Below are 23,019 nucleotides of genomic sequence, written 5' to 3'. Positions count from 1 at the left end.
ACACAACAGTTGCTGTTGTTGATCATGACACTCAATGATTCCTCCTCCCGTGTCAAAACCTTTAAGACCCTTCTACCACAACAGTGCTGCACACCTTCTGTTGCATTTGAATTCACCCAGTAAATGCTTTTTACTCATTTGTTAAAACTTGTAAATAAAATCCTCCTCCCATGAAATGATGAACCTGCCCTCACTCCTGCAACTGTGCGCAGTAAAAAAAACAAAACAAAAAACCCTCTAACATCCAGATGTCCATGACAGAAGGAAGAACATGTGGCTCCCATCAGCAGTGATGCAACGTACATGATGTGCATGGTCCAGAAGACATATTTATAGCGTGCTGTTGCAGGGAAATGGAGCGGTGGCTCATAAGAAGTCATAGTTTGGCCTGATGTTAGAGCAACAATCGCACCAGACGTGACCTTATGAATTTAAAACCCTCCCTTGGTATCTTAACCCTGAGCGTGTGCATCCTCATTGTTCCATGTTTATCTAACACACGTTGGACTGGGTTCAAACCTTGATGGAAATGGCTGTTTAGGCTTTCTTTGACAGCTGATCTGGCATCTGCGTGACACAGCAGGGACATCCTCTGAGCATTTCATCACCCATTTGTCATTGTAGTGGATTAACTTTGAGGGTTAAGTTCACAGGCTGCATGTATTTACTTTGAAATGAGTCATCTTGATGTAATTCCTCTATTCATTACCAAAGAAGGAGACGAATGAGGCTGATGCAGAAGTGTGTCAGCCCGTCTTTTGTAAACAGCAGCAATGTTATAATATTGTGAGGATAATTGATATGATGAGCTGTATAAGCGGGGCAGACCTGCCTCTGTGGATGCGGAGGAGTTATGACTTTATTGTCTTCATGGTTGTGTTTGCTTGGAGCGCAGCGCCAATGAGAACTTCACTAAAGCAGCTTGTAAATTCCTGGTTGAGGTCATTGTTTATGAGAGCTCACAGAGGTTTGGCTCATGTCCTGCAGTTTCTTTTTCTTTTTTTTTTACTCTCCTCCCTCTGTCTTTTAAAGCCGCGTTGCCTCCCCTCATTTCACCTCTCGGCCAAAACGCACCGGACGCGCCGCTGGTGTCGAGTGAAAGACGCTCATCTGTTCGCTTTGCAGAGGTGAGTCCAAAACCACAGCTGGGTGTGAGCTCAGATTATCAGGCGGCCGCTCGGTTCAACTCAGGTGGCGTTTAACGGGCAGCGCGGCGGGAGAGTTTTATCACAAGGTTGTTGTTTGCCAAATAACGCCAAATGCGTAATGGCAGCTATTATCTTATCGGGATGGAGGCTTCCGTTTCAGTTTCCCAGAAGGTCCTGACTGAAAAATACTGGACTGTGCTACAAATCTCTTGAAGTCTTGTGGTCCACTTGATCATTCTGGGCACTGTGCTGTAGCGCTGCGCAACAGGTGATGCGCTTTATTTGGCGCTGCAGTGACACCTATTGTGGGCCATCATGCCTATATCTCTATATTCCATCCTAAATCTTCTTTTTCTGCTCTTTTTTTTTTTTTTTTTTTGGAGAAAGCTTTTCATTCTAGGAATAACCTTTTCCCTGTGTTAGTGGGCAGTCCCCTTCCCAGAGAAATACTGTACCTGCTTCAGTACAAGTTTGATCTATGATCAACTCTGCCACATTTTAGAGAGATCTATTGTATTTTTGCTCTATTTCTTCAGCTAGTTTTGCTGGTTATTTTTCATATTAAAAGTTTACAAACAAAACTATAATTACTTTTTAAAATGATGCACAGTTAAACCCTCCAGAGTATATAAAGCTACACCCTTACAGTAATGCTTACATGTTAAAGCGTCAGTAATTATAATCCAATAATACTGATTTAAAAGTATGTTTTGAATGTAGGGATTTTACTCATAATGAAGTGTTTTCATGTTGTGGTATTGGTACTTTTACTTAAGTAAAGGGCCTAAATACTCCTTCCACTCCTGATCACTATAACAAGATTAACTGATGAGTCTTATAATGTTCAGTGTTGGTGACGCTGTGTCAGGAAAGTGTTGATTCAGTTCTCGACGACATCGTTAGTGGAATTGTTGAGTCGACCTGCACTTTACTGTTAACTGTACCTAATATTCTGACAGCCTCTCCCTCATACACATGTAATGTCTGAGTGTACAATCTAATGCGCTCCAGCATAAGCAGGTAATAGTGGCTGCAGGATTGCGCTGTGAGTGCGTCAGGTCTATAGCTACTTATCCTGCAGATCAAACGCTGTGCCGTGATATTATTGTACTGCCGGCATCTGTATAATGAACAGCAGAACACAGAGCTACCATGTGTGGCTTGAAACTGTTAAAACATACATCAGTGTAACGTCTCCTCCCTTCTGCTTTGGGCAGCTGCCAAACCGAATGCATGATGTCATTAAAGAGACTTGGAGATTATGGTCCTTCCTCTGGCTACACTGGACCGGCTTGTGGCTCCAGTATGACTTCACCATCCTTCAAAACCCATAAAAACTTTGTACTTCACTGCGTTATGAATTAATCCACTTTCAGCAATGTTATAAACCACTTTTAGACAATCGGGCCTCCTCAGGAGTCTTTTTATTTTAAATTTTTGATGTAAAATCAGCACAAAAGCAGTGTACAAATCCAACAGCACAGTTGCACATTATGTATTCATAAAGCCTGGTATGTGGTGTATAATTCATATCTGTCTTCAGTGAAGCTGTTGTATGCCAGTGCCTGTGAGGTCTCCTCTCCATCAGGCCAGCCAGCAGCAGGACCATCGGTGATTAAGATGACTCGGCGGCTGCAGTTTATTCAGGCAGAGACATGCAGGGGTGCAGCACAAAATTCTGGACCCTGCACATGACCATTCTCTGTGGGCCCCTCCTCAAATCCACAGCTATTCATTCTAGTATCTTTGTGGGCCCTCCACACATGAGGACCCCGGATACTCAGACCTATTTTCCTCCCCAGTTTGACGCCTCTGGAGACAAGCTTTGATTGAACAGACGTTTCATCATTTCTTTTATTCTTGCAAATGGAGCGGAGAGGCAGAGAGGGTGTGTCTGAGCCTGGCTCGCTGCTCCTAAATAGGCAATGCTGCTCGTTTGTCCGAGTGGGCCGAGCGAGCCAAAGGGGAGGCAGGATTCGCTCTCGTGGACGTCGAACCGACGTCCTCTCCCTGTTCGCAGCTTCAGCCAGGGGAAAAGCCTCAGCTGAATTGCACATGATTGCTTTGTGAATAAAAGAGGGAGAAAGAAATGAGGAGCCACAAGAAGAGAGACTGAAAGAGACAGGGAGGGTTGGATGTCTTGTGTAAGAGAAGAAGCCAGTGTGCTCATGGTTTCATGCAGTACGTCAATAAAGGATCAACACCACAGTGTAAATGTACTCGTTTACAAGTGTGAGTCAAATTTTAGGTCTATTCTCTAAGTGTAATAGAGTAAAAATACAATATTTCCCCATTAAATGTGGTGGAGTAGGATATAAAAGATACAAATACTCAAGTAAAGTAAAGGTACAGTTAAGTTACTCAGCCCTGATTTTACATGTGCTTAAAAAATGAATGCATCTATTTTATGGTACAGCGTCTCTTGGCTCGCAGAGGGAGGATAAAGGCATCAAGATTAAAGAAAATGATGTCAGAAATACGGCTTTGTACCACTTTGACTACCTGAAGGTTGAGTGATGTAAGTCTTAAGAAAAGCCTCAAACTGACGAGCTCTGTTTTCTGATGTTTTATGTACGCGCTCGCCGAAATGAAAGCAACTCATTAGGTTGCTTCTTCGCTCCGCACGTCTGACTGGGACTGATGGTTTCTGTGTTGGAGGCTTGAGTCATGTGAGACCAGTGAGAGCTGAGTGTTCGCCGGCCCACAGTGACGGCTTTATCTGAAAGTGTGTGTGCGAATGTGTGTGTGTGTGTTAACGGCACTCCAAGCTTTATCCGTTGGACAGGAGTGTCAGTGTGTTGAAAGAGCTGCCCTCGTGGCCTTTTGTTCACACGTATTTGACCTCAGCGCGTCTGGGTCTTGCAGCCACACCCTGATTTCTCCGGTCGCTCACTGACCTTCTGTCCGTGTTGTAACACAGCTCAGCGTGCGGACAAATGAGAGCGTGTGTGTATGTCCTGTTGTCTTGACGCTGTGTTGTGTATACACGGTGAGTCACCGAGCCCCCTGACAGAGATAGTGTTGCTCAGTGCGTCGCTGCTCTGTCTGCCCACTAACCCGCTGAGGAAGGTTACTGAGACACATGAACGTCCGGGGCGAGAGGTGTTGCTGAGACATGAGCTCTCAGACACACCGACAAGGCTTTTTGTTGCTGCTGGTAACAGTGAAGAGGGTGTTTGTTCCAGTCACACTGAATGTTTTCCTCCCATTTGTTCAGGAAGTACAGACCAGATTTCCTGTTTCTTTATGCTAGCAACACAGCAAAATACCACCTAGAGAGGTGAGAGGTGATGGGATTGTAGCCTAGAAACCACGCTATTTACCAAATAAATCGTGATCACTGCATCTTGCGACAGGGTGAGTTTCTAAAATCACACAATAATTGCCGGCGGTAAGGACAATTTTAAAGCTGTTATGCTCTCTTTTTTCCAAATTACTCACACCACCAGTCACATCTTTAACCAGGATACTCTTATTCACCTGATGAGACAGTTAATATGCAGCATGGACAGTCTGAAACCAGAAATTCTTTGTATTAGTGCTGTCAGAAAATCACAACAGGAAGAAAAAATGGATAAACAAGCTGAAAAAAACAATTTAACAATGCTAGTTACGTAAGGTAGTCTGGCAAACATTAGAAAATGCTGATAACATTATTTTTCATGATTTTATGATTTCCTCATTGTACTTTTGGTGGTGTTTATATCAAATGTGAGAGCAGGAATTTATTTTTTTCTGATTCATAGAATGACAATTGAATGCAGCTTGAGAGTTGATGGATTTTGCTGTTATTAGTTCAAAAACAAGCTACTACAATGACAAACTGTCTGGTTTTCATATTTAGTATTCATTTGGTACAATAATATATGTCACATCCTAATTTTTCTTAGAGAACATCTGATATTTGGCCAACACAGGGAAAGCGATGGCAAAATATGGCTTGTTTTTGACCATTTGGCTGTAAACCTCTGATATATACTGTGAACAAAATGTTTTCATCGTGCACATTCATGATGCTAATGCTAATTATGCTTCCATTGGTTCCTGTAGCAATTTGCTAACTTGACTTACAGAATTTTTAAGAATGACATAGAGTTTCTACGTGGCTTTAAGCACTTTATTCTGCATTATACTCTCTTCATTTATTTGCTGAATGATGCTGCCCAATAGCCTGCAGCTTTTCCTAATTATCATCATCATCATTATACCTTTTTGTCGACTGTTAGATTAAAAATCATTTTGCTACCTGTCCGGTCTTTCCACAGACTCTCTGACTGTCAAAATTCACATTAATTCAATGCAGCCAATGATGGAACCAGAGAGAAATGCATCATGACAAGATATTCAATCAAGAACAATCTAAAATGTCAACTCGAGTGTGAAGAAACCGAGGAGGACTAACAGATTTCCTGATGTTACACCGAGGGAGGTTTTTGTAGGCCGGGAGTCATGGCGCCTTCCTGCTCATTAATTAGTCTTTGTGGGTTTAGAGTAATTAGGTGACAGATTATAAAAGGACAAGCGTAATGCTGTGCTCTGTGGTAATGGACCAAATCAAATCTGTAATTACATCCAGCTGCCCTTTATACACACACACACACACACACAAGTTAGCTAGCTGCACTGATTTGTTTTGTGTTTGATGTATGAAGAAGTTTATTTAATACAGTTCAGCGATGAGTCTTCCCTCTTCAGAAGGAAAGTATTGTGGTTTTTATCTGAGGTCAGTGAATTCATCATGAGTCTAATTCATTTCCCGTCTCCGACTCTAGAGGCTCTCAGTCTCCTCTCATTCCCATCAGGATCCTAAATTTCTGTGTTTAAGCTTGTCTGACTCTGCAGGCCCAAAACAATCAGAGTAAAGCGGAGCCACATTCGCTCCGCTGCAGAACACGATGATGATGATGATGATCCTGATGGGTTTGATCGTTATTGTTAGTTGGCAGCAATAGAAATGGCCATATTTAACTTTTAGGACAACCAAAGTGAAAGGTGTTGCTCGTAGAGACTAATGCACAGAGACTTATCTGACTCTGCAGGTCTCTGCAGCTCTGCAGACACTTTTAGCTCCAGCTCACTGTTTTGGTTTTCCAGCCCACAACTTTTCTGTTTTGGTTAACTCTCACGGTTCTCATAGCAGCTGTTTTCAGTGAAAAATCTCAAAAAATTCACTGTGCACCACCTGCACAGCACATAGAAAACGAAATTTTCTGGTGAACATTTTGCAGCATATAGCAACTAAAGAGCCAGATATTTCCCTCGGGAGGTGGTAGAGACCCAAAGCAGAGCTAGAAGGAGAGAGTATTGCACTAGTAATAATAATAAAGATGTATAGCACTTTTCATACAGGAACTGCAGCTCAAAGTGTGTCACAACAAAGACATCACATGCATCAAGAGCTTCACATAGAATGAACATAAAAACAGGGTTAGAAAATGAATGTAAAATATAATGGAGAATAAAACCCACTTAATAATGACAGTAAAAGTAAGATGGAATAAGGATGAAAATAAAGACAATGCATGACACGAGATACAAAATAAAAGCACAGAACAATAGTAGTAATGAAATATAGATAAAAAATAGAGAATGCAGAGAAGTACAGCAGTGCATCAGTACGAAAAGCTCAAACGTTTCAGCTCTGTATCAGGAAGTCGTAGCTAGTTCAAGGCTAATGTGAAGACACAAGTTTTATTAGGCAATACGCAAAAAGTTTGCTAATAAGTTCACCATATCAACTTAAAAGCTGCTTTTATAGCAATACATGTCAATGCTGTGTTCACAACCTACTGCTTTATTTTGTAGGATAGTAGTGGAGCTCCAAAGATGCTGATCCCTTTTATTAGCAGTATTTAGCTGCAATATATATTACTGACTTTTTAAACTCGAAGCTTAAAACTTGTTAATTCTGACTTCAACATCAGTGCCAGCTGTAGTGAGTGCGAGCGGATTGAGTGTAGCTGGATGAGGGCTCCTGATGTCTTTCTGTCAGGAATGCACTGGGTGTTTCCGGGGGCTTTAAAGGAAATATTCTCTCTTGGAATAAGAACCGCACAGATAACAGAGAGAAAAATTCATCACTGACACTCGTTTCTTTCTCCCATTCTAAAATATTCTACTCTGGCTACACTTTATAGTGGAGCATCTTTTTTTTCTTATGGAAAAAGTCACATACAGTATATACGCGCACACACACACACACACACACACACACACACACACACACAGTCTTGGACATATAAGAAAGGATGCTTATATAACTCTCCTCGGCTCAGTCGCTGTTATCAGCCTGCTCCTCCTGTGAGTCACCGCTTTGAGTTATGATGTCGAGTGAGCCAATATGTCATCTGAACATGTTCTCAAACAAAACATCTTATGTCGAGGCGGTGGGTGTATCTATTATCCCACGTGGCCGTCGTTTAAAGCCTGTGTCTTTTTGTTGTTTTTCTGACCCTCTGATGTTACAGCAGTGGAATCCAATCTCTATCACCTAATCTATCCCCTGCGCATCACACTCCCTCTCATTCGCTCCATTCTCCAATGCATACCCTAAAAAGGACCGGAGGGCCGAAGGTTGGATTTGGACGTGGGGTCGGGGGAGTGTGTGGGTCACAGACGGGGTATATACAGCCCCCCATAACATAACCAGGTTTGTGGTGTCCGGGTTTGACCCTCTGTGGATGCTACTGTCTCCTCCTGTCACTGCAGTTTCTTTTCTCCTGCTTCTCCTCCTGACTGGAACCAGTCATGACTTTCTACAGACACTCAGGTAATATAAAAAAAAAAAAGAAAGCAGGTGCCAAGGCATTGGATGCTAGACAGGTTATCGAATGTGTTATCAGGTGCAAAATGTAGAAGCTGTCTGCTACTGGCGTGCCAACATTCAGAGCTCAGGAAGAACTGTCCGAGACTTAAAGTGAATTCCTACGATTTTTAACGCAACGTTGCGGTCTGTGAAAACAGGGATTTAAAATTTTTGAATGTTTATTTAGCTTGAGAGGTTGCAGAATTTTATCTGCAAGTGAAGCAACACTTAATTCTTCCCCTTATATGTACGCAAATCTCCAAATTTGAAGATGCGCCTTTTTCACCAGACAGCAACAATCCATAACAATACGATCTAAGCTCTGAGGTCCACTGAGCTTTTTGGAGCTTTTGTTGAACACGTTCAAACAGTCTCTCGCAGCTAAATGAAATGCTACAGTGCTTTAATGTGGAAAATCTAAAGCCATTTTCTACTAGTGGAGACTTAATTAGTTCTATTATATTTGTGTTATATTGATTCACTGGTACAGATTCAGATTCTTCAAAGAATAAACCACATTATGTTACTTTGCATATGAAGTTTATTACAATGAGAAATTAACTCGTAGAGGGGCCAAAAAAAAATAATTAATGCCCTTTTTTCATGCTCAGTGTGAATACTTTTGACTGCTGGGAAGATTTAGCCTTATTCTGAAGTGAAATAAACTGAGCATTGGTAGTTCTATCATCTCATAGTAGATATCTGTGGTCTAATATCTCATATTTCATTTCCTGCTGCGTGTTGAAGAAAGCCTAAAGAACAGACTCTTTCAGGGTTTAAATTGTGCTTCATTTTCACCTTGTTTCATTGCAGCTCAGTGATTTATTTTTCCTCCAAAGCGCCATGTTAGTAAGGTGCGATTATGTTAAAATGATCTGACATTGTTGGAGGCCTACTTTGAAGAGGTCATCTGTTATCTGAGACAGTGTCGCCACTGTAGCTGTTGATTTGGTTTGTTGATATCCTGCCTCTGACCCCACACTGCTCTGACTCACCTCTCCAAACTGCTCTCATGTTGACCTTTCCTGCTCCCCAAAGGGACCACGGTGGTATAATCCACTCCCTCTACATCTGAGCATATGCACATACCACGCCTGTTTGAGAGGGGGCAGCTGTCACGCTGTTTGTAACAAAAGATTAAAGTACTGGACACATCTCAACTGGAGCCACAATAGCTGCATAGTCCCAGTAGTCACCACTCTGCATCCATCTCCATTTGTCCCCTCTGGAAGGTCAATGCACTTTAAATAGAGACAGCATGTCTAAAATAGATCTCTGAGCTGACTGGGCTCAGTAAGGAGACCCGAGCATTGTGTACGTGATTTGACTGGGCTGGGCTGGGTGGATTTTTCCTGTTTAGCTTCATGAAGTGCTGCTAGGAGGTGAGTTTAGGTGAGCGGGGCTTGCCAGGCCTCAGTTTGGTCTTTATCCCTGCAGTACAGCTGCAGATGGGCTCCAAACCCTCTCCCATCTATCCATCCACGCACACCAGGGGCGCATACCACGCCCCGGGAGGCTCATCCCTTTCACACGGCTGTTTACCACATCCCACTTAAATAGCTTCTGCAGTCTCCTTTCATAAATATTTTCCTTGTTCCCATGGTTACATGGACAAAATGCCATTCCACCCATTGTTTCCTCCATCGCTCCTGTTGTCCTGACTGGATTAAAATGATATCTGTTGCACAAGATAAATCACTTTCACTAAAGGCCCTACACTGTTCAGCCGCTCCCCCTGACATCCTCTGTGAGAGAGAGAAGCTTGAACCCATTCATGACTGACGACTATGAATATTTAGTACGTTAAAGAAGAGTCTCTTAGCTTTTTTTTTCCGGTAGAGGTGGAAACACGAACTCTGCTGTGGACGTGACAAAATCAAAATGTTTGATTTCACACATTCATCATGTTTTTATCGGTAGACAAAGCTGATTTTCTTTTAAAAAAAAGATGCAAAAATAAGTTTAACATTCATTTGACATGTTGAGTGTCAGATTTATGTTAATGACATGTTTTGAATCCAGTGGTACCAAATCATTTGATCTAACTACTTAATGAGATTTCTGAGCCACTTCTGTATCACACTATATTTCATTGTCAGTTGCATGGCATTGTAAACACACAAGTGGACATACAGGTTCCTATGAGTCCTTACAATAACTAAAGTGAGGATATTAAGAAAAACTTAAAGTGTAGCCTCACACTTTGACCAATTTAAAAAATTTCAGTGGATTTGTGCTTCACTCAGCTGGTACTTTAAATGCTGGAAAGGACAGTTTAAGATTCCACTTTGGTCACTACGGGGTTAAAGTGATGTAGATAAAGCATAATATGCCCACACACTCCACCCTGCTCGACAGTTGTTCCAGGAATCTACTCAGTCCGCTCCCAGTGGACGCCGCCTGTGATGGAAGTGAAGGAATGTTGATGAATGAAGAAGCAAAGCAACTTAGTTTACAGTGTTTACACGAACAGCCAATAAAATGACGCAGCCGAAAGAGAGAGTCCTCCAGGTGGTCTGTGTGGGTCTGAGGGGGGTGACAGGAATGGGCCAGACAGTCTAAAAATATGACCTAAGCTTTCCAGGGAGAGCTTGATAAAAAGTCTGCAGGCTCACTCACACTTGTCTCATCAGTTTGGTATGTAGCTGTTAAGAGCTGCGTCTCACTGTGTCCAGCTAATGTTAAAGGGATAAAACAGAAAAAAACATGCAATTTCTGCAGTAGATTTGTTTTGTATTTCATCCTACAGAGGTCACATTTACAGCCTTGGGCATCATTGTGCTGTTCACCAAACTGCAGTCATTAAATTCTTGTTCTGTCCTGATGAAGTGCTCATATTGAACTTCATGTCTTTTATTCTGCTCTCTGAGCTGTAAGGCACTTTTAATCGACTGTATCCGTCATTGCTGAATGGGATCCTGCTGGCTTTGGCTTACATTGTGCAGGGAATCATGGGGAAGTTAGAAAAGGCAACACTGTCCCCAGCTGGCATCTAGAGGAAGCGTATGAAGGGAGGAGAGGAGCCGTACGAGGCCCCCGTCTGACGCTGTGTTTCCACAGGTCCCAGGAGTTACCTCACCTCCACCATGACCGACCGCTTCGACTGCTACTACTGCCGTGACAACCTGCACGGGAAGAAATACGTGAAGAAGGACGAGAAGCACGTGTGCACCAAGTGCTTCGATAAGCTCTGCGCCAACACCTGCGCCGAGTGCAGACGCCCCATTGGTGCAGACGCCAAGGTGAAAACACGGTGCGAGTGTGTGGGTGGAAGGAAAAGGATGAATGAATAAGGGAGGGAGTGAACAAAGCATCAAAATAAACAACAAAAGCAACAACAGGGGAGTAATCAAGTACATTTACTCACCTTAAGTACAATTTTGAGGTACTTTACTTGAGTAATTGAATTGTTTGTTACTTTATACTTGTACACTGCAACTCACTACAACTTTTTACTCAACTACATTTATTTGATAGTTAGTAGTTAGATTCAGATTATTAATACAAATTATGACCATCAAGTAAAATATGATATGTGATTATAGATTAAGGTACCGGCCAGGAGTATATAAAGTCATTAAGATTAGTGGCACTTTTACCAGCTGCAACATTAAAGTGAGACGTATAATAATCTATCACTGATTATAATCCAATAACATCATATACAGTTAAAGAGTACTTTAACTTTTAGTACTTTAAGTACAGTTTGATGATACAACTTTTGTAATTTCACTTAAGTAAAATTTTGAATGCCAGACCTTTGCAGGTATTTTTAAACTGTATTGCTACTTTAACTTAAACTGACCAACTTCTTCCACCACTGCTGATCAGATATAAGACATTTAATTATACATGTAAAATATGATACATGCATGAAGTACTTTCTTAAAAAAATGTCTGTTTATCATGCTTTCTATTCTTAGTTAATCATTTACTTGACACCAAACTGTATTTCCACAATTTGCCATATTCATATACATTAAACCTACATATTATTAGTCTGAGAATAAACTAATGATTTGATGTTTTGTAACTGATATCAGAAGTCACTGTTGTGGAAACAGCTGCATAGGTTCTGGTGGCAGCAGGTACAACAAATATACTGTACTGTGGTACACTTCAAATCTCCAAAATGTCAACTTTTGACAAAATACAAATAACAGGCCTTTTTAAAATGCATTTAGGAGATAAGAAATAAGAGAGTTTTCTTCCCAGAAAGGAACACTTACTTCAGTTTTTCATTTGATGTGCAATGTCAAAACAACCTTTTAAATCAACCTGAGCTTTTGTTAATCATGATATACAGGAAATAACTACAGACATAACATTAGAATAAATACGTGTATTTATCATCTATTGTGTTTGAGTGACAGAGAGAATAACAGAGATCTTTTATGGGTTTTATAGATTAACAAAACATCTGAAACTCTCAGTAAGGAGACTAATAACACTCACAATGTCTCTGTTTTGTTCAAGTGTTGCTGGTTTTATTACATCTGTGCCACACAGTCCTCTGTAAAGTTCCTGTCTGTCTTGACTTTGTTGATGTCTTTGGCTTAACGTGAACACAGACGACAAGAGAGGAAGTGACAGGAAGGAAGTGAGGACGTATCTGTCCGGAGAGCTCTGTCCCAGGCCGTTACACGACCCGTCTGTCACCGGCCACTGCCACCACAACACCACAGCACAAATGTGCAAAAAAAAAGATGTGTCATTAATGCTAATGGGGCTTAAATGCTGTGTATTGCATTTTCACCATCTAAATCCCTTAAACTCCTTCATGGCTCACCACATCCCAGTTCACTTCATCTCCGCTCTAATGTGTGCCACATGGGCCTGTTCTGCACTCTGGCCCCGGGCCCCGGTCCACATGACGAGTAAACAAACTCCACTTTAACGAAGTCTGCGTGAGGCCTGAGCCGGGGCACCTCCGCTCACCACGCACCTCCTCTCTATGTTCAGGAGCTGCACCATAAGAACCGCTACTGGCACGAGGACTGTTTCCGCTGCGCCAAGTGCTACAAGCCGCTGGCCGCTGAGCCGTTCAGCGCCCGGGACGATGGCAAGATAATGTGTGGCAAGTGTGGCGCCAGGGAGGATGGCAACCGCTGCCAGGGCTGCTACAAGGTGGTCATGCCAGGTGGGTTTGCTTTCTGGGTGCTTTCTCTTTGTAAAACCTATTTTCTGCTTGAGACTTTTCTCTGTTTGTGTTTTTGTCTCAGCTGGAGGAACGTGAAGTCACACACTCCAGGATCTAGTTGCATTTAAATCAAACTCCAGTGATAATTGAGGGTTATTTTTTCTCCGTTTGTTAGTTAAATCTGATCAAAAACAGTCCTGATGAAGCAGATTAGCTGAGTTTTGAAGCCAGATTTCTCAATAAATAATAGGCTAAGATGTTCTTTCTAAACATTAACCCTCATTATAGCTTATTTAGCTACACGTATTTCATGTTACATGTAAACAAAAATCATTTGAAAGCAATTTTCAGGGGCTCTAAAAAAAGATTTATGCCGACATCACAGCCTTTTACTTCTTATACCATCTGCTTTTTTTTTTTGTAATGCTATTTTGCTGTATCTGACCTCTATTTGGACCCCTTAATCATATTGTTTTGCTCTCTATAAAGCCCTGTGTAATTGAATCAAGTGCCACATAAATACAAGTTATTATTACCAGTTATGTTAGCGGTCCTGGAATAGCGAGCTTCCTCATTTGAGCCCCTCAGTATCCATTAACCCCTCAACATGCAGCGGCCTGCTTGTCCAAAACACACCAAATATATCAGGATGATGTGTAATATAAATGAGAGAAAAAATCCATTAACTTTAAGCCCAAATGGTTGGTTTTATTCTATATTTGTGCTTCTAGGATCCCAGAACGTGGAGTACAAGAACAAGGTGTGGCATGAGGAATGCTTCACCTGCTTTGAGTGCAAGCAGCCGATCCGCACGCAGAGCTTCCTCACCAAGGGTGAGGACATCTACTGCGCTCCCTGCCATGACAAGAAGTTTGCAAAGAAATGCTTCTGCTGCAAGCAGGTACAAGCCATCACTGTGTCACTGTGTATGTTCTGTGCTTGCAAAAATATTCATGAGCATGCTCATGTTTGTTAGTCCCCAACAGTATGATACAGTGTCCTGTGGTGCAGATGGTTTATTTCACGCTGCTCCAGAAGAATGAATGATAATCCAGTGTTTGAGATCATGATCAAAGTGCTCCTCTGCCCCCTCCAAGCCCATCACCTCTGGAGGGATCAGCTACCAGGACCAGCCCTGGCACTCCGAGTGTTTCGTGTGCAAGACCTGCCATAAAACTCTGGCGGGAGCTCGCTTCACTTCCCATGAGAACAACGTTTACTGCGTGGACTGCTTCAAGACCGACGTGGCCAAGAAGTGCCACGGCTGCAAGAACCCAATTACAGGTCAGAACAGCAAAAACACGCGTTCTCGTTGGTGTGATTTCTGCTGGGAACACGTCTTTACGTCCTGTTCTTCTTCTGGATGTTTCCTGCACAGTTATAATGGTCTCTGACAGATGACTCAACAGACCATAATGCAATGCAGCCATGAGATGTGTTTTCAAGGATGAGATAACTACCACAGATGATATGTCAGGAAACTGTCCCACAGCAGACAAAACTAGATTTTTGGATTTTTTGTAAAACTTTATTTTAGGGGCCTGCAATTTTAAGTTATTGTAATTTTCAGGAGGCTTCCTGAAAAAAAACTATTTAACTAGTATTTTGGTACTACTGACTGAAAAATTGTGTTGAATTGATAGACTTTCAGTTAATTAACTCCAATCTTTTTTTAGCCATGTGAAATTTGTCATCAAGCAAACATACAGTTCAATATATAGGAGCATAAAGTTTCTAATAATAACTATGAAACTGATTCTGACTTAGGTTTACATTGACCTTTTCTTTCAACAACCTTTCTGCTTTTCATATAATTAGTACCAAATTATGTCATTATTTTCTAAAACGTTCCTCGGAAATTATTAGGAAGTTACAGGCGTGTAAAGTCATGATTAAGTTTATATTGTACTCTGATCCGAACTGATATCTGATCATCTGATATTTGAAACCTAACTTAACAAATTACTGGGACGAACTGTCCCTGTACAGTGAAGTGCAGCAGTAGTTCACAACAAAAGCTGGAAATCAGACTTCCTTGTTTAAATATGGCAGTAAAGCCTCAAAAAGGCACTTTAATTTCTGATTCAAGATGTCAGTCTTTTCATAATTTAGGACCAATCTGTGCTGAACGTTAGAGCGAGAGGAATCTTTTAAAGGGATCATTACCTTTCTTGCGCTGCTGACCGACTGATGTCCTCCCGTCTCTGTAGGTTTCGGCCATGGCACCAATGTGGTGAACTACGAGGGATACTCCTGGCACGAGTACTGCTTCAACTGCAAGAAGTGCTCCCTCTCACTGGCCAACAAGCGCTTCGTCATCAACGGAGATCACATCTACTGCCCCGACTGCGCCAAGAAGCTGTGAGCTGCAGCTGTGCAGACGGTCGCTGTTTAAAGGGGAATTGCACCAAAACTGACTTCTAGTTCTACTTTTGGGAGTTTTTGGAGCGTGGATTAATAACAGAAATGTTATTCTGTTTCTGAATTAGCATAAAAATGTCAAGAGTCAGTTTTAGTGAAACTTCTTTCTATGCAGCTGACGGTTATTTCTACTAAATATGCATTAGCCTGAATCATTTATCTACATATACATTATTGCAACTTGGTCGATGTTTGATACTAACATGGCAGCAGAGTGTCTTTTGTAGGATTGTGATGTGCACTATTGGTCTAGTCTAATTCAGGATTCTGTGCAGCCGTGTGAGACAAACGTCTTTTCAGTGCCTTACTGGAATCTTTCAGAGAGAATAATATGCTTTTTACATGCATACTGCTGCTTTGAATCATTATATGTAACGTCTGATGGCTTGAATGGATTTTGAAAAGTGACAAAAGCGTTTAGCAGGTTTGATGCTGAAATATAAACTGCTCGTGTATTCAAGACTTGTGAAGTTAACGGTCAAATAAGAATAAAGGAGGACGTGATCTGAAGTCTGGTGTTTCTCTACAGCAAGAAATTAAAAACATGGCAGCATGGGAGCATTTTTGCAAGACTTTATTGTTTTAACAGTTCGTATCATCTCAGTACACTTTAGATATATTTACAGTACAAATCTTATTGTGGACAGGACATTGTTAGGTTGGTAAATCTTCCAGAGAAATATTCATATTCATAAAGTTGCCCTGGTTGGGTAGACTGATTGTCGAGGCCGAGGTAAGGACGAGCTTTCTTACTTAAATGTGATACAATAAAAATACTAAATCTCAATCTAAGGCACCGTTCTATCCTATTATTATAGACAACGTTGAGGACTAAGAGCAGTCGGCTCTGTACTCGAGCCCTCAAAGATGCAGCAGGACCTGGAATAGATACAGTATCTGTTCAAGCAGCAGCTACAACAGCCCCCCAACAGGTGCTACTCATGAGCGGAGAGGGGAGGAGGAAAGGTTTTGGGGGGAGTTTGGGTTTTAGGCAAGTGTTGGGTTATGAGTGAGACTTCTAAAACATCTGGGAAGGAACAAACCACAGACAAATGATTGTGACTTCCAGATTTTCACACAACTCTCCTACAAGTCTGTACAGTAAAGCTACTCCTCGGTAACCATCCTTTAAACATAGCAAGTAATCTGTGACAGTGCAGACAGTCTCATGTTTTCTAGATGAATAATGGATGAAAGCTAAAAGCGGGCAGCTCTGAGAGACACTGTAAATAATGAAGGACGGTTTCTGGAGTCTATTACATTCTTTGAGCTTATTGATCAAAGCTGACATCTAAAGCTTCTAGTCTTTATGTTCAAAGAGATTTTAGTTAGCAAGAGGGTATGAAAGCCAGCAGAGAAAAAGGCAAAAATCAAGGTCCCAAAATGTCATGCTAGCACTTTTCAAGCATAGGGAACTTCAAGATTTTGATAGAACCCACGAGAGATCCAGAAGAGACAGAAAACAATATGGAAAACACGCTGACCCACGTCATATTTTGCCTGGTGCCTCAAACTACAAAGTAGAATAGCGGCGACCTGAGCTGATATGCCTTCCATAACTATCCAACAACATCTCCACATCCTTTGACATAATATAAAACATATTCTGATGTCATTAAAAGCATCATACAGAGGCACAGCCATGACTCTCATCATGGGTCAAACATGTCACAACTCTGCTCGCCACCAAAATGTCCTCCTGTTAAGTCTCTGTGAGGCAGTAAATCAGAATCAGGGCTTGGGGATAAGAGGCTAAAAGCCCTCAAACATACACACAAATACACACATCATATTTTGAGAAACATATAGTGGGTCCCCGCTTGGCCCCTTGTTTTGCAGAGCTCTTGAGGAAGAGGACTCTATGCAAATGTTGGGTTTCCAGGCTGCCCGAATGTAACCTGACTACCATGTCACAGGGCACGAGTCCGACAGAAACCAAACTTATATAGCACAGTCACATACACAGAGACTTCAATTATCCACATCCTGACGCCACCCCGTCCTGAACATGGCTTCATTTGCCTAATACTGATTATATACACAATACAATAACACTTAAATATATGTAGAAATGTATTTTCATATATAAACAAACAGCCAGATTTTATATTATAAAAAATAGCTGAAATGCATTTTGTCAGGTGTAGCAGCTAGTGTGTTGGGAATCCTCAGAGAACGTTAGTGGGAAACAAATGTAACCAATGAAAGCTGCACCGACAGACGGATGGATGGAGACGTGCACGTGGATGTGCTGGTTAAGCTCGAGTTAACACCAGATAAATGAAAAATCATTTTTTTTAGTTTCAGCAAAGGTGAACTCTGCAACAAACACAAACTGCCTTAAGAAGCTCAGAAGCAGCTATGAATGAAAGTAATGGACTTCACCTGTGTGCCAACTTAGTAAGTTATAGTTATGGTTGCAGTCGGTTGAGTCGTCGCTTAATGAGACTAAAACCGGATGAGATTCTCATGGAAATTAGGACGTTGTTGTTAGTAAACTCAAATTCTATATACAAATGTAAAAAACAACAAAACATACATGGACCATAAGCCCTAAACCAACAAACTGCTGAAACTTCACTGAACAACATATGAATTCACTACAGTGTTGTCATGAACCTCAACACTCATCAGCTTCAAGTGTAACTCGTCAGCATTGTGCTCCTGAGGCCCTCTAGTGGCCAAAGAAGGAAACACACGTTGAGAGAAGCTGGGAGACAAGTGTGTGTGTGTGTGTGTGTGTGTGTGTGTGTGTGTGTGTGTGTGTTATGCATGGATATTGGGCCTGAAGGAACAGAGATCTGTGAAGTATGAACACTGGAACCACTCTGAAGTCTAAGCACATGACGGACGATTGCTAAACTGTGTGTGTATGAGCCTCAGAACAAGCGTTTTAGTATATTCACACTTAAAAATTCAACGTTGGGAAAAAATGGTAAGGCCATATCTGCTGGATGCTGCCAAAAGCAGCCGGTCAAGTAACTTAAGATGAATCACATGCGAAAACCTGGTATGCTGTCCCCACCCAACCTCCAACACAACAGAATGTATTAACCATCCTTCAAGTCATGATATTAACCTCATGTCTAATTCACACAGCGTCATGTGCATGTGTCCTGGAATATTCTCACACAAGAGAAAAAAAGACTACACTTATGATAACAATAATTACAATAACAAAGAAGCCAAAATTAATAAATTACAACAATGCAACCCTGACGAAGACAAAACTCTTAAAAAACATCATCAAAATTGAACATAACATAGAAAAAAAATGATGGAGAGGAACTAAACACAAGAGGAAGAGGAAAGAGACCTGAAGTGAGCGCATTGAAGGAATATATGGAATTTCCCTGAAGTGTAAAGTAATAATTTTTTAATATATATATAATTTTAATATATGTTTCCACATCATTTAGGGTGCAAATGTAGCACTTGGGTGGTCTTTCCACTTTACCTTGTGCTCCTCCCTCAAGAAGAGGAGGAGGAGAAAGAGGAGGAAGCTGTTCAGAACTAATTGAGGACTTTTTTTTTTTTTTTAAAGGAGCTCAGCGGGACAGGAACTTTATGAGTGCAACAGTAAGAGGCTTCTCAGCGACGGCTGCAGCATCAGATTTCTACAGAGACAAGGGAAGAAAGGAGTTATTTATCTTTTAAATAAATGTCTAAAAGTGCACAATTCCAAATAAGAGTAACTGACTCCTCACCTGAGAGGGCTTCTATGGGCTGATTAGAGGAATGCAGGGTGTTGACGGGGGTTCCCTTGTCCTCGAAGGCTACCCTGGTCCCATCTGAGCTCCCGTCACAGTTAATCAAGACCTGGTTACAGTCCTCCGCCTCGATGAGGGGCCGAGTCTTGGCGTGGACGTTGAGGTCAATGAGTTCCTCAAAGCTCCACTGGTTGGATTTACCGTTGAGACTCGAGACCAAACCCACCTTGGCAGAGTCCTGCTCATTCAGGAACTCCGAGCCCTCGACGAGGCGGCCCTTTGGGACTGGACTGGAGAGGTGAAGAGAGAGGTAGTGGGAGGCAGTTAGGAAAGTGACGTGGGAGGTGACAAGACAAATTTCTCACACTTGTCACAGCGTGAGAGATGGAGAAGTGACAGAAAGAAATCCAGACCAACGGAGGATAAGCCTGGAGTTATTTCACAAAATACTTGGCTGGTGATTGGATGAACCATGTGTATATCATGGGCTACCACATGATGTAGCCAAAGCCAGTCAGGAGAAGAGAGAACATCTTTTGCATTGAGAAAAGCCTTCAGTGCCGCTCTTTCCTCTTCTTTAATGAAGAACTGATGCTACAGCAGCATCTACGCTAACCTCTTTAGGAGGCGCCATTGTTGCTTTCAAACGAACAAGCTTCAAGCTTCTCGCTGTCATAGCACCTAAACCACGCCTGTAGCAGCCAGTAGCTCCTTCATAGGACAGTGACTCATCTGACCCACTGTGCTTCGTACACAAGCGCATAACTTGAAGCCTGGCAAGATGGATTCTCGCGTGATCTCATGTGATCTTGCGAGTCTATCTGCCTTGCAAGGTAAGGGCACCGTAAGGTCTTAAGAAATGATGGAACAAACATCCTGTGATGTGAACGTGATAAAACTGGTGCTTTCCTGGAAAGTTCATGTATGACTCTGTAAATTAGGGTATTGGATGCCAACCAATAGCTGTGGGTGTTTTATGCATCAGTAAACAGTACTTTAAACAGTACTCTTCATTTCAGAGTAGACTATATTCAGCAGTTAATTTAATACTCTGAGCAGCTTCTGTGCAGGTTTCTTTAGCTTTTCTGAAGTCATACCTCACTGCCTGAGTTTCATCTGTGCTTATGCCATTGTTATTCTCCTTGTCATCTGTCTCTGGTTTTCCATTCACACTGCCCAGGGGATCCTTTCGCTGTTCCACAGGCTCGCCAGAGGACAGACCGCATGAATCTGCGTCAGCCTCCATGGTCATGTCGTCCATCTGGCCTGGGATTGGAAGAGACAAGTCAAAAGTCACATTGAGAGTTATGTAAATTCACACAAACAAGCCATTTATTTAGAGTATATGCAAACACAGAGAGAAGACGACACGCCTTCAATCTCAGCGGCAAAATACCAAATTCAAAAATGTGTTGACGCGTACATGAATCATGCACTCTGATATCTGGAACCACTTACTCAGGGTTTCAGAGTTCATCTGGTCCACTCCCTCCTCTTCATTCTCCTGTGAGCACTTATCATCATCACCTGCATCTCTCTACGCAGGAGACGCAAACATGTTAACATTCAGTATCGCTGACACTTTGAGAAATATGGGCTGAATGGACGCAAGCTCACCTTCAAGTCATTTTGGTCCCCTTTTCTTGTTCTCTTCATTATCTCCTCAATTCTCTGAAAAGGAAAAATAGAGATATTTTCTGTAACTGACTTGATAAAATCATCATTTTGGATTCTGCAGTTAATGACATGTTAGAGCGATGAATACATCAGGTTATTTCAGAATTATTTTTGTTTCAGAGACTGACTTTTGCTGCAGTACCAGTGGTCAAAACCATATCTCAACTTCTTTACAAACACTATTTGATCCAAGTCTTGACGATAAAGCAAACCCAAATAAAAGAGGATTCTCTCCTTCAATCCATCTGTACCTTCTTCCTCTCCATCCGTTCTTGCTGGTTCTGCTGCATGATGCGGTCTCGCTCCTGACGGACCCTCTCCGCCTCCTCCTGGGCCTTGGCCTCAGCCTCCTCCCGTTCCTTCTGGAGCTCGGCCTGTCTCACGGCCTCCTCTTCTGCCAGTCTCACACGCTCCTCCTCCGCTAGGCGGGCCTCTTCCTCTTCTTTTATTTTCCTCTCCTCTGCAAGCTTCTTCTCCTCCTCCAGGCGTTTCAGTCGCGCCTCCTCTGCTAAACGCTTCTCTTCTTCCTTTCTCAACCTGGGAAGACAAGCGAAATGCTGAACAACAAATATGAGCAATTTCTGTGAGTGGACATGCAGAAGGTAATTTTCAACAGCACAGATACTTTTGGTGTGGACGTCTCATTAGTGAAAATGACTTGCAGTGTTTTACTGGTTAAAACTAGTGCTCTCTGCTTACGTTTCATATGCATGTATATGCTGAATGTATCTTTTCAAACAATTCACATGGTTTGGTTTCACATAATAACAACTACTATTCCCTTGAAAACAGCTTTATGGAAATTACAACAGCGCTGTCGGTGGTGCATTGCTGTGACATGTGATGCATTGCTGCTGTGCACAAACTGACAACAAAATGGCAAATGCGTTTTTTTGGGGGGAGATAAGAATAAGACACTGAATATTTCCAATAAACTTACTTCTCCTCTTCCTCCCTCTGTAACTTGAGCTGCTCCTCTCTCTCTTTCTGCTCTCGCATCAGTCTGCGGTTCTCCGCCAGGATCTTGGCGGCCTCAGCAGCTGAGCTGGTGCCCGTCGAGGCTTTAGCGTTTCACAGGTGGAAAGACAAACAAAGAAGACAGCACTTAATATCACATTCACAAGACGTGCAAAAGACAGCAGCACAATAGAGAAGTTGTGTAACTTTTACATGATCATCCCTCTTCTCTTTGAGAGAACTCTGACTCCAGTTATTCTCTGTGGAAAGGTCAGGAATTTAATTTGATTCATAAATCAAAAACAGACCTTACCTTCTGGTTATTTTATTCATAAAAGCTTTTCAGTTAATTTTCCAACATATTTACTATATCCTGATATACAATGATATCAAATTACATGAAGAGTGATTATTTCACCTTCTCAATATACTCCTAAATATAAATGTGCATTCTTCAACTCCGCCTCCTGCAACAATTTTGTTTTTACATCTTGCTAATTGACAGTGGACAACAGTCTGTTGCCTCTTGCGTGCAGTACTTAACCATCACCAAGCTGCTTTATCTTGCAGATCATGATTTTCTCCAGGAGGTGGCAGCAACAACAACCACCACAGATCTGTAACAGGATGTGACTCCAGCTGGAACTTAATAGGTCTCCTGCTCCACTGAGATTTATTGCTAACTGAGCTGCTGCCACGTCAGTTTGCAACACACACACACACAAATTTCTGTATGTGGTCTGGCTATCAAAACAGATAATAATGCTCTATTATCTCCAAACTAAACTGACTGCTCCTTGAAGCAGTATTAAACTATGATCACAGTTTTTCTTGATGCTGTAAGTGTTTCTGATAACAGAGAGTGAGAGAGAGTTAAAAAGGGAACATCAAGCGCTCATTACTCTGGTTCACATGCAAGTGGCTAAGTTAGCTGTTACAGAATAAAGATGATGATGTTGAAAATAACATTTGAACAAACATCTCATGTCTTTTTTGTAGCTATAACAGTTTGATTTATAATTCAACAATCTATGAAGGCACAAACTCCTCTGCAATTTCTTTTTGATCATAGATCTTGTGCTATTTAATGTCCTCCTTTTCCTTAGTTCTATATACATAATGCTAAAGTTTAAATGGACCAGGTGTCTGGACAATGAATAC

At 41.8% G+C, this 23,019-nt stretch overlaps 2 protein-coding genes across 7 annotated transcripts in view; one reads left to right on the top strand and one right to left on the bottom strand.

The window, feature by feature from the left end:
• The first annotated feature begins 1,031 nt into the window (after positions 1-1,031).
• fhl1a (four and a half LIM domains 1a) lies at positions 1,032-16,024 on the top strand. Of its 2 annotated transcripts, none has more exons than XM_041944031.1 (6): positions 1,032-1,127; positions 11,014-11,195; positions 12,916-13,093; positions 13,825-13,994; positions 14,191-14,377; positions 15,304-16,024. In XM_041944031.1, the coding sequence occupies exons 2-6, from the start codon at positions 11,040-11,042 to the stop codon at positions 15,456-15,458; spliced, it is 846 nt and encodes a 281-aa protein (XP_041799965.1). In that variant the 5' UTR covers positions 1,032-1,127; positions 11,014-11,039; the 3' UTR covers positions 15,459-16,024. The 2 variants fall into 2 exon arrangements, with proteins under 2 accessions (XP_041799965.1, XP_041799964.1); XM_041944030.1 differs by lacking the exon at positions 1,032-1,127 and adding an exon at positions 7,777-7,917.
• A 49-nt stretch (positions 16,025-16,073) lies between these two features.
• map7d3 (MAP7 domain containing 3) overlaps positions 16,074-23,019 on the bottom strand; it is a 29,206-nt gene continuing 22,260 nt past the window's right edge. For all 5 annotated transcript variants that reach the window (XM_041943928.1, XM_041943929.1, XM_041943932.1 and 2 more), the window contains 7 exons: positions 21,842-21,962; positions 21,153-21,438; positions 20,842-20,895; positions 20,683-20,761; positions 20,322-20,490; positions 19,222-19,514; positions 16,074-19,131 (listed from right to left, as the gene is read on the bottom strand). In XM_041943928.1, the coding sequence (XP_041799862.1) occupies positions 19,124-19,131; positions 19,222-19,514; positions 20,322-20,490; positions 20,683-20,761; positions 20,842-20,895; positions 21,153-21,438; positions 21,842-21,962 (1,010 nt within the window). In that variant the 3' untranslated portion in view covers positions 16,074-19,123. The remainder of the gene's footprint in view (positions 19,132-19,221; positions 19,515-20,321; positions 20,491-20,682; positions 20,762-20,841; positions 20,896-21,152; positions 21,439-21,841; positions 21,963-23,019) is intronic.

This window comes from Chelmon rostratus, chromosome 9 (genome assembly GCF_017976325.1).
Source record: "Chelmon rostratus isolate fCheRos1 chromosome 9, fCheRos1.pri, whole genome shotgun sequence".
NCBI classification, from domain to species: Eukaryota; Metazoa; Chordata; class Actinopteri; order Chaetodontiformes; family Chaetodontidae; genus Chelmon; species Chelmon rostratus.
The sequence above is the reverse complement of the archived record's forward strand: the minus strand, read 5'-3'. Positions and strand labels throughout refer to the sequence as shown.

What these genes read in the sequence shown, in the direction of transcription:
- fhl1a (XM_041944030.1), top strand. Translation starts at nt 7,896, where the DNA reads ATGACTTTCTACAGACACTCAG. An exon ending in AATGCTTCTGCTGCAAGCAG is followed by an intron (nt 13,995 to 14,190) that starts GTACAAGCCATC and finishes GCCCCCTCCAAG; the next exon opens with CCCATCACCTCTGGAGGGAT. An exon ending in CTGCAAGAACCCAATTACAG is followed by an intron (nt 14,378 to 15,303) that starts GTCAGAACAGCA and finishes CCGTCTCTGTAG; the next exon opens with GTTTCGGCCATGGCACCAAT.